Below are 11,060 nucleotides of genomic sequence, written 5' to 3'. Positions count from 1 at the left end.
GTGCAGTAGACAAATTGTAAATTATTTAAATAGTTTGGAAACACTTTCAAGTTAGCATGCAGCCATGTATAGACAGAGAAAAATATAGCCGTAAGTGTACCAATATATATATATATATATATGAGGCAGGATCCTTTGACACCGGTGTCAAAGAAAAAGTTTGACACCTCATCTGAGAACCATTAGATTAAAAAAAATCAATGGTGTCACATGTTTACAAATCAGAATCGTTGATTTTTTTTTAATCTAACGGTTCTCATATGAGGTGTCAAACTTTTTCTTTGACACCGGTGTCAAAGGATCCTGCCTATATATATATATATATATATATATATATATATATATATATATATATATATGGATAAATATTTCTACAGTCATTTTAGATAAGATTATCTACAGCTACCCCAAAAACTACGTCGTTTTGATTAATTAAGGGTGTTTTAGTAAAATGCATATGATAAAAAAATGAACAAAATTACGAAAACACATTTCATTAATTCACATAAAATTACAGAAACATCCTTCATTAATCAAAACGACATAGTTTTTGGGGTAGCTATAGATAACTTTATCTAAAGTGGCTGTAAAAATATTTTTTCCATATATGTATAATCCCTATGATAGTGTATGTAGACACAGAAAAAGAGATAGCCATGTGTGTGCGGGTGAGATGTGCTTTCATTTAGGATATGTAAGTTACTAAATTCAGAGAGGTTAACCATCTTGTTTATTTCATAATTCATCCATTTGAAAGATATTTTGCCATTAATGAAAGGAAAATACAAGTCTCTTAGTCTCATGTCATGGAGACAAAGCATGTGGATCTCCCACTGTATATATAAAATAAAAAAAATTAATCAAATAACTTTTTTGAGTAGGCTAGAGGGGGGAATGTTTATCGGCACAAAAAATTTGTTACGACTTCGGCAAGCGTACCAGTCGCACAAGTAATAAAGTGTCTGAGTACAAGATCGTTCCTACAAGAATTAGAATCTAAATCACTAATTCGTTATTTATGCTTAAGTTGGACAATCAATCAAGAGAGTTGAATAAAATTTGATCACAAATATTGTACAAAAATCAGACTAAATAACAAAGCAAGAAGGTAAAATTTGAATTACTTGTCAATTAAGAAAAAATTCGACTTCCTCCAATTTTTCTTTTATGTTATGAATTAAAACCTTAATTAATCGTCCTTTTCTATATTGCCCATCAATTTTTTTAAATTATTTAAAACTCAATCGCTTAGCATTCTAACTCTTTATTCCCTTAAGAGAGTTCTAAATCCTTGACTTAAATAGACCTAACAAAAAAAAAATTATTTTTAATTTTGTCCGGGGATTTTTTGTTCTGTTTCCTGTGACAAAATAGGGCTCTTGTTTGTTTTGTATGTTGGGTTTGGTCCGTCTGATGCATCCTTTTTATTGGATTTATTTTAGGCCGAACAACGAGGCCCAATTTGGAAACCTTACATAAAATACAAATAACATATGAGTCCAAGACAAACTTTTTTTAATATTTATTCCTAAATCATTTTAGTATAATGATGTTTCAATCCTTTTGTTTTAACAAAAACTATAGCAACTAGGATACCAAAAAAAAAAAAAACAATTTAGTTTAAAAACATACTAGACAATTTTCCACCGGACCCACAAAATAATCAAATTAATTAATTGGCACCACTGGCGGGTTCGTTTAATTTTTTAAATAATGTATAATACTATAATTTCATTTTAACATTACTCCCAGGTGATTTTGATTTATAATATTATAGGATTCGCTTTTTCTGCAGTAAGCCCAATACGACGTCGTTTTGGGACGGAAATCATGATATTTTTGTAATTTTAATTTATTTTAGGGTTATAATAGTCTTTATATTTATAATTTTTTAAGATTTCAATAACAAAACGATGTCGTTTTGAGAATAAATGCAGATAACTTATCTGCATTAACTGCAGAAACATTTTCCCTAATATTATAATCAGAATAATATTTCTGCAATTACTGAAGATAAGTTATCTGTATTTACTCCCAAAATGACGTCGTTTTGGAATTGAAAAATTAAATAATTATAATTATAAAGACTATAATAATCCTGAAATAAATTAAAATTACAAAAATACCATGATTTTCGCCTCAAATTGATAGCAGATAACTTATTCAGTAACTGCAGAAAAAACGAACTCTATTATAATTTTTAAATGCTTAATACTATAATTTCAGGTTGCAATTACTCAAAATAATTTCATGTATAAAACTATTAATATTTAAATTACATCAAGTTCATAATTTTCATGTTCAACTGCATAAGTAACAGAACATTCTGTTAAAGTTGCTTTTGCAAGAAAAAAAGTTCGGTTACATGTATATCAATCAATAAAAGTATCTTCATATCTTTATAAAAATATATTTTCATTGATAATTACACATCTAAAAGAATTTTCTTAAACATACTCAAACATCATATTTATCAAAAATCACTTTTTCATAAATATTTTCAGACACAAATCTGTACTTACAAACTTATTTTTCCACAAAATCAAATTTTAAAAATTAAATTCAAACAATATTAAGTTTACAAAATCTATTTTAAACACGCAAAAAGTCCTTCCCCTTTAGATAGATCTATTGTAATCTGGTGCAATAAGGTGAAGTTAGAGCCATAGAGATTTTTTTTTTTGATAGACAGAGCCATAGAGATTTACCTGTTAAGAAGGTGCTAAGATTAGAATATATATATATATATATATATATATATATATGGGTCAGGATCATTTTACACCAGTGTAAGTTACACTCTCAATCTTATCCATTGATCCCACTTATATCTAAGGGTTCTAATTTTTTAGTAATGTGAGCCATTGGATACAAGTAGATCAATGGTCAAGATTGAGTGTAAGACTTCTAACTCTTACACACATATATATATATATATATATATATATATATATATATATATATATATATATAATTGTTAATAAAAATATCAGGAGTTAAAATTGCAATAAAATAGTTGCTAAAATTTCTTCTAATGAATTGTATAATTTCTCATCTTAGGGCATGTTTGGCAGAGTTTTTTCAACTTAAATGCAGTTTTTAAGCTAAAATTAAAAATAAAAACTCAGAAATTAAGAGTTATTTGATATTTGTTTTAGCTTAAACTTTTTTTTTTTAATTTGGGTTCGAAGCCAAACTCTCAATGGAATACCCGCAAACACAATTTCATGTATGCACACAAACGAGACAATCAATCACAGATAGTAAATCATCACTAAACGGGGTAATCTTTATTCAAACTTTAAAACCAGATTTATATTTGATAAGATCACACAATTGAATCCCAGTTGCTGCTGAATCACGACTCAAAGATTCAAATGGCGGGAATTTCTTCAACCCCAACATGCATGCTCTCTCTTATACGAGATCGCCTGCATGATGTATTTCAGTGTTTAGAATTCAATCCCAAATGAGCACAAGAAGGTCACGTGGGGCAACGGACAGTGAAAGACGCCATTTCGAACTAACCAATCAAAAATTGATTTCTTCTGATTTTGAGATGGAGAAGTGGGTCGGTGAGAATATAAGGATATTTGGAGGGAATGAGATCGAAGAGGGTATACGGAATGATGTGAGGACACATCAACTTATAATGGGGACTTCGAACAAAGAACACTTAAATTTTTTGCCCTTTCATTGGTAGAACTCTGATGAGAATTCCAACAACTATCCGGCGAAATAATTAAAACAGAAGTTCAAGAGAAAAAGATGGGAGCATGGAACCGATGCTTAAGAGTAAAATTCTCTTACTATCATATCCATGTTTTAATTAAAAAATTCTGTTTATTAGACATAAATAAGATATTACTTGTTTTATCTTGTTTGCTTTTTTTTTTTTAAAGTATTACATTAAAAGTGCAAACATTTGAATAGGTGACTACAAAAAAAAAAAAAAAAAAAAAAAAAAAAAAAAAAAAACAACCTTCACCAGCACAGTATTATAACATGATACTAACGCATAGCAAGAATCAGCCAAACATATTTACCAAAAAACGAAAAAAAGATCCAGCCAAACATAAACAAGAGCTTCAGATACTTGTTATGCTGAGCGCAATCATGTTTGTAGACGGAAACTTTGCTATTAATGGCTACACAATGACATTCAGCGCTGGTAAAAACTCAAATCTGGATGGTTTCAACGGGGCAAACTAAACCATGCCAGAAAAACTCGCTAAATCAAAAAACACACATGCTAGGTTTTGAAAGTAACTTATCCTTATGCTGTACCCAACTTTTCTTTTTCTTTAGTTGAAATGCATAACATCCCGATGCTACGAACTATGATATCAACAGTCTACCCCACACTCATTGCAATTTGCAACAGCATCCAAACAGTGTGTACACACAGCAGACACCCCCTGTTATCTCTACGCACATACCCAACTCCAACTCACCAACAAATGAAGAGACCCTTTGGTGTCCTGCACTGCAAGAGAATGAATCCGATCAATATGGTATATTTCAAAATGCAACAGTACCTGCAAAGAAAGTGAACAGGAGATATAGTAGAGAGGAATGTAAAGCTAGACATGTTTAAGCATAGCATTGACGCACCTCATACTCTCCTACTATATACTTATGTCCTAACCACACTAATTATCAGTACCAATGCCCATATCCACCATATGCAGTCCCTGTCCACAGTCAAATATCACCTGCATAAATATCTCAGCGGAACTTAAGCAAAAAATGAAACAAAGGAAAGCAATATAAATTGAAAAGACCCGGCCTGGAGAAGAAACCAAAGTAAAAGAAGCAAAACAGATTGTAAATCACTACCTAACAGCGCTCAGAAACTTGTCCATTGTTTCCCATTACACTGGAACCACTAGGTAAAATATCTTCTTGTCTAGTTTTAGAATTTGATTGATCAACTGTTTCTCCATGAAGATTACATTGTCCCACTCCCAATGCAGGATTCTGAAAATGATCTCTTGGTTCTTGATTGGGGATGGTGAGAGCATCAACTTTCTCAGAAATCACTTCTGATACATGAATAACCTTATCAACCATTACTACATGTGTTTCTTCAGGGTTCCCTTGTGTTAGATTTGATGACATTAATGCCTGCTGGACCTCTGACACATCTGATTGGGTTGAAATCAGACTGAAAACAAAATCAATAAATAACTTCCTGAATCTACACTTTAACTACACTACTTACAAATATTGCTAAGTAAACTATATGTTCAAAATAAATTGATTCAAAGGACCAAAATTGTACCAGCCCTTGTCTAAAGGATTTTCGGTTGTTTGTTCTTCTGCTCTCTGTTTCTTATTCTGCCCCATGTCTACAAGTGGATCTATAACTTTATTAGACAAGTTCCCCCTGCCTCTTTTCTGTCTGCCCACATGACGTTCATCTGAAAACAAGATGGCAGTTTTTCCATTAAGATCTTTAGTCGCAGATTCAAACTCACTTGTTCTGCTGGCTTCTTCATCTCGAGAGGGTACTTCAACTATTACTTTTGGTTCTCCAAAAGAAAATCCCATTTCCTGTCCCTTCTCAAAATTACCATGCAGTTTGTCATTTTCCAAGTGCTTCTGCCCGTTGCTAACATTACCTACAACAGAAACCAGAGGCAAATCCTCCACGAGTGGCTTCTCAGGAGAATTTCTAAAAATTAGTTCTCTGCATCGTTTTATCCATGAGAATCGAACAGGGCTAGGAGGGGAAACAACAGATGACTTCTGTATAAATGGAGTATCAAAATCATTGCTAATATTATCAAGGTGACCTTGTGTAAGATTTCGATGCTTCAAGTTTTTCCTTGCAGAGATTTTCTGTTGGTTCAACTCCATATCAGATTTAAGCATTTCAGTGATAGCAATGTCATCGGAGACAAGTTTCAAATCCTCTAACTTTTTCAATTCTTCAGTCAGAGCATAAATTTCAATTCTATCAGCATGCAACAGTTCTCTCTGTTTCTGTAGCTTATCCCTTTGAACCTCAAGTTCCTCAATGCAATTAGTTAGCTCAGCCCATTCCCTATTTCTCCGTTCACGATCCAAATTTATCTCAGTTCGCTCAGTTTGAAGCCTTTTCATCTCCAAGGAAACTTCTTCCAACTCTTTGGCTGCTTTCTCCTTAAGAGCATTAATACATTGGAGTTCACTGCTCTTTTCTTCTTCGAAAGCCTTTTCTCTTTCCTTCAAATAACTTTCCACCTCTTCACGCCTCTTCTCAATAAGGTTACTCAGCTCCCTCTTTTGCATCTCAATGTCCCGCAAGAAATCTGCTCGCTCCTGCTGTATCTTGCCAAACCACTCAGCATGTTCATGTGCCATCTTGTTCATGAACTGTTCCCGTTCACTGGCAAGCAACCCCAAGTCATGGGTGTACTGATTACGTAAATTTTCTTTCTCTTCTCTCAGCTTGTCACGCTCATTCTTAATAAAAGCGGAAACTATCTTCCTTTCCTTTTCTATGTGGTCTGCTTCTTTCTTCAACTCTTCTTTTTTTTCATCAAGAAGTTCCCACTCAGCTTCAAACTTTGCCTTCTCAGCTTTCAGCTTATCTGCCTCAGCCAAAAGCTCCAACTTCTGAGATCTTACAAGGTCAATCTCTTCCTTTAGTTTCACTTCCAAAATTGACAAGTCACCTGTTTCACTTTTCATGGACTCCAGTCTCTCCTTTGCATTATCAACATGTCTTTGTTTACTATCCAAATATGCCAAAGACTTCTGCAGATCTTGCTTTGTTTCTTCAATATCATCTTTCTCCTTTTGCAAAAGGGTTTTATTTAACTCAAACTCCTTCTCAGCAGCTCTCAAGCTTTGATCTTTTTCTTCAAGAGCACTTGACAGGTCCACCAGATCATTTTCCTTCTCGCTCAGTGACCTTGACATAACTTCCAGCTCATACTCCCTTTCCAGGATTTGATCCTCCCGTTGTTTAAGATCAACCTCCTTCAATTCCCAAGCCCGTCTCTTTGTTTCAATTTCATTTTCAACCAATTTGAGCTGCATTTGTAGCTCCATTTCCAAATCATATTTTCTAGTTCTCATTGCAGCTTCCTGACCAGCTACAACTTTCTGAATTTCATCCTACATTTTCCATCAAACAAAATTAAAGGAATAATAATATAAAACAAAAGCTCACGAGTTAAAATGAACAGTAAACAATTGCAAGAAAACCTACAGATTCTCTACTAGCAAGTTTCTCTTCATATTGCAGCAACTCTTGCTCTTTCTTGTTCAGCTCAGTTTCCTGTTTAGACAGTGCCTGCTTTCACACAACACAAATATGAACAAGACAAAATAAATACTTAATATTAGTTTCATCTTGACCCAACTGGGAACTTTAAAAAATGCACCTCTTCTCGTTGAGTTAGGGTGGCCTCCATCAGTTTTAGATTGGTTTTCTCATCATGGAGGGCATCATATTCCTTTTCAATTTTCACTTTTGTCTCCTCTAACTCTTTTTGAAGACGATTTAGTTCCTGAGATCTACTAAAAAGGTGATCCTCTCTCTGGTTGAGCAAGGCTTGTGACTGAAGTAACCTTTCCTGTTCTAGCTGCAAACCCTTTTGCCTTTCAGAAAGGGATTGCCTCTCAAGAATCATCTCCTTATCTTTTTCATCACAGCTATGAGAGAGAGAGAGAAAGGGATTATGTTCACATACACAATATGTTGAGCTTAAAAATAATTACAAATCTTGATCACAGATTGACATAGCCGTATCAAGCACAATCTCATAAATCGTAATGGTATAAAAAAATAAGTAATTATATTAAGCAGAAGAAGTAAGCCATGGAGCCCCAAAAATTTGATCTATGTCCTACCAATTTCTTTCTCCCAAGGCTTTTCCCAACCCCATCTATAACTACAAGATCTGTGTATAAGAAATGCAGGATTCTCCAAGGCAAGCATATCTTAACAGCAAAATGTTGAGGCACATAGCCTAATCTGTGCCCTTCATGCTCAAGATCACATAAAAGAATTAGGCAGATAGTAAGTCGTTAGAAAAATTTATTTATTAATTATAATTGTACAAAATACATACTCTGACTTGAAAGATATGATTTGCCGTCTGAGGTTATCTTCACGTGCTTCAACATCACGAAGCTTCCTCTCTGCAACACTGTTATATCGATCAGCCTCTGCTTGCAAAGATTCCACAGCACGCAACTTGGCCTCAGCCTCTGTAAATTTTTTCTGCGCTTCATCTATCAATTGATGTGCTTCAGCAAATTTACTCTCAGCTGCAACTTTTGTTTCAGCACATTCGGTACGCATTTCATGCAAGGCTTTCTCAAGCTACAAAAAGAAATAAAAAACACCACTCTAAAAGTTTGAGTAAAACAAACATTTGGGATAAAAAAAGCTATCGTACATTTTTTTTCTTTTTTTTTTTTTTTTTGGGGGGGGGGGGGGGGGGGGGGGGGGGACCAATTCAACAAGCTTACACTTGCTATGCATGCTTCTTTGACGTCTACTGTCTTCTTCAAACTTTCTTCCCGTCTCCTTGAATCAGTTAATAGAGATTTGTTCATGGCTGAATCATGTTTATGCTTTAACTCAGATGATTCAGCCAAGGCCTTAGCTTGTTCAAACTTGGTAGCCGATTCCTTACTCTCTAATATGAGAAGGCCCATGTGATGCTGGTGATCATGTATCTAAATAAAACATACAGGTCATATACAAAGGGAAATAGGGAATGCAAGAAAGTAATAATGGATTTTGATAACAATAGCATCAGGAAAGATTATACTGTATCCGATAAATATGAAATACCACATAAATCTATTATAGAGTAGTCAATTGAAAAAAATCAACAGAAGGGGGTCAAGCAATGGTTTGATTGATAACAAACTCTTATATCAGGAGGCAAAAGAGCAGCAAAACTGTTCAAACGACAAGGAATACAACGCAAAAGAGCAGGAGGCAGCAAATAAAAAAAGAAAACGAACTTCGTATCTTGTGATATATGCAAGAATGAACAGTATCAAAGTAGATTTCACATTAGAATAACAAGATACCATATGAGGCGATATTGACCTTCTGGTGCAGCATTAAAGTAAATCAATCAGAAAAACACATTGATTGATAAACCATCTCAGAAAATTATTAATGAATATTACTTAATTTATCAAACCACAAATTATGTCAAAATAAAGTCTCTCAATAATCTAAAATCCCTGAACATAACATATTACCTTACTAGTCACACAAATTGAGAAAAGAGAGAACAACGAAAAGAGGATTAGAGAGATGAAAGAAGATACGAACCTCAGCTTCAAGCTTAGCGATGTAAGCAACGAGAGCGGACTTATCTTTGTTCTTAATGGATTCCTCGTCGAAGCCCGCGTCTCTGAGTCGCTTCCAGATCTGTTCATCGGTGAGAGGGCTTCTCAAAACCCTAGAACCCGGCGTTATGGACAAGGGCCTGGAAAATCTAGGAGTCGAAATTTCCATCTCCGAACCCAAACGCGATTCTTCTGAACTCTCTGCGTTCCGCCAAATCGTTGTTCTGCTTCTTGGAAATGGTTCTACAGAGTTGGTTCTCGCCTTCTTTTTCTTTCTCTTTTGCTTTTTAATAGTGGGTTGGCCTCTTTTGACAGAATGAAAGTAGAATGTAACGCATTTCTTTACTCCTCACACTGTATAAAGCTCCTCCCTTTTCCACTCTCAGTCTTCGCGACGTGACGGACACCAAACGACATCGCCTTGACTTTTGGTAATATAGTTTTTATTCTTAAAAAACTTTCAAATTTTATATTCGCCTTTTTTCTTTGGTCTCAAGCCCACAAATAAGGGTATCAATCAACCAAAGTGAGAGATAGTGTTTTAATATTCGGTTTGGTGATTGATTTGACTGAGGTATTGAATTATTGGTTCAATTAAATTTATATTAAATCATATAATAATTATATTATAAGGTATATTTTAACTAATAATTAAAGGTAATCTAATAATAAGTGATAATACTATGCACTTCTACGAGTAGGATCTGATATGGATTTTATAATACCCTCCGAGAAACCTAAAGTACATGGCCCCTTCTAAAAATAATATTGGCGTGAGTTTATTAAAAAATTTCTTTAGAAAATTTACAACAGACCTATTTTAAAAGGTCTAACCACTAAAAATAAAATAAACGGGATAAAATAATTTCTGTTTTAAACGGGATAAAATAAAAAAAGTTATTGTAATGTATCTTTTAATTTCTGTTTTAAAAAAAGTTATTTTTTAAAACGGAAAACAAGATACATAATTAAACCTTGATATTTTTTTTTAAGAATAATTAATTTCTAATTAAATCTCAAATCAATCATATTTTCCCCCATGATGCATCTCAAATCAATTGTATATTTCTCTTGGTAGACAAGAAAAAAGAAAAGGGCATCTTTGTTTTTCCTATTTTGGTGGCCGAAGGTCATCTTTTTTGACTTCTAAGTTGTAAACATAATATAATAATAAAGTATGAGAAAAATTATTATCATGCTACAATCTATATGAGATAAATTTTTCGTCTTACACATCATTTGATAATTGTGTCACTTTTTTTCAGGTGGTGAAGTCCACAAGTTTATCTCTATAGCATAAGATAACTTATCTCATTAACATGAGATTAATAAATCCATAAAGTAACGGCTAACTGCGCAAAATATTACATGCCATTGATTTGTTCTTTAACTTCAAATTATAAGAAAATGAAATAGAGAAGAATTCAGTGGCAATCTTATTATTTATAACATTAAATGATTTGGTAGTCAATTTTACACTAGCATTTTATTTGTTTCCTTACTATTGGATGTTTCCTTGGGCTTCGGCCCCATATGTACTAAAATAAAAAAAAGAACAGAAGCTACTGGATGTATTTGGTTGGCGTCACGTTACAGGCATTCCAAGCATCGACATTCACAGTAGGAAGCTGAGGCCCATTCCAGTGAACGAGCTTGTAATATTTATAATCTCCCCTTTGCATTATGACGTTACGTAATTATTTTCACAGCTTCCAGTCGCACATTAGGACTTTCCACCTAAGCATTGTTGA

The 11,060-nt window shown here is 33.7% G+C and overlaps 1 protein-coding gene across 1 annotated transcript; it reads right to left on the bottom strand.

Annotated features, from left to right (window-relative positions):
• Positions 1-4,070: 4,070 nt before the first annotated feature.
• On the bottom strand, positions 4,071-9,547 carry LOC133301908 (protein CROWDED NUCLEI 4). The gene is made up of 9 exons (XM_061501626.1): positions 9,293-9,547; positions 8,470-8,679; positions 8,067-8,320; positions 7,377-7,647; positions 7,202-7,285; positions 5,285-7,107; positions 4,845-5,167; positions 4,615-4,715; positions 4,071-4,486 (listed from the first exon to the last, which is right to left on the bottom strand). The coding sequence occupies exons 1-8, from the start codon at positions 9,476-9,478 to the stop codon at positions 4,705-4,707; spliced, it is 3,162 nt and encodes a 1,053-aa protein (XP_061357610.1). The 5' UTR covers positions 9,479-9,547; the 3' UTR covers positions 4,071-4,486; positions 4,615-4,704.
• Between the last annotated feature and the right edge of the window lie 1,513 nt (positions 9,548-11,060).

This window comes from Gastrolobium bilobum, unplaced genomic scaffold (genome assembly GCF_033153095.1).
Source record: "Gastrolobium bilobum isolate Gb01-03AN ecotype WA unplaced genomic scaffold, APGP_CSIRO_Gbil_v1 utg10892, whole genome shotgun sequence".
NCBI lineage: Eukaryota > Viridiplantae > Streptophyta > Magnoliopsida > Fabales > Fabaceae > Gastrolobium > Gastrolobium bilobum.
Note: the sequence above shows the minus strand (reverse complement) of the source record. Positions and strands in the feature narration are given on the sequence as shown.

Bases quoted from the DNA above. Each gene is read 5' to 3' on its own strand.
- LOC133301908 (XM_061501626.1), bottom strand. From the start codon at position 9,478: ATGGAAATTTCGACTCCTAGATTTTCCAGGCCCTTGTCCATAACGCCG. The intron at 8,680-9,292 runs GTTCGTATCTTC...TGTTTTATTTAG, and splicing joins TCGCTAAGCTTGAAGCTGAG to ATACATGATCACCAGCATCA. The intron at 5,168-5,284 runs GTACAATTTTGG...TTTTGTTTTCAG, and splicing joins AATCCTTTAGACAAGGGCTG to TCTGATTTCAACCCAATCAG.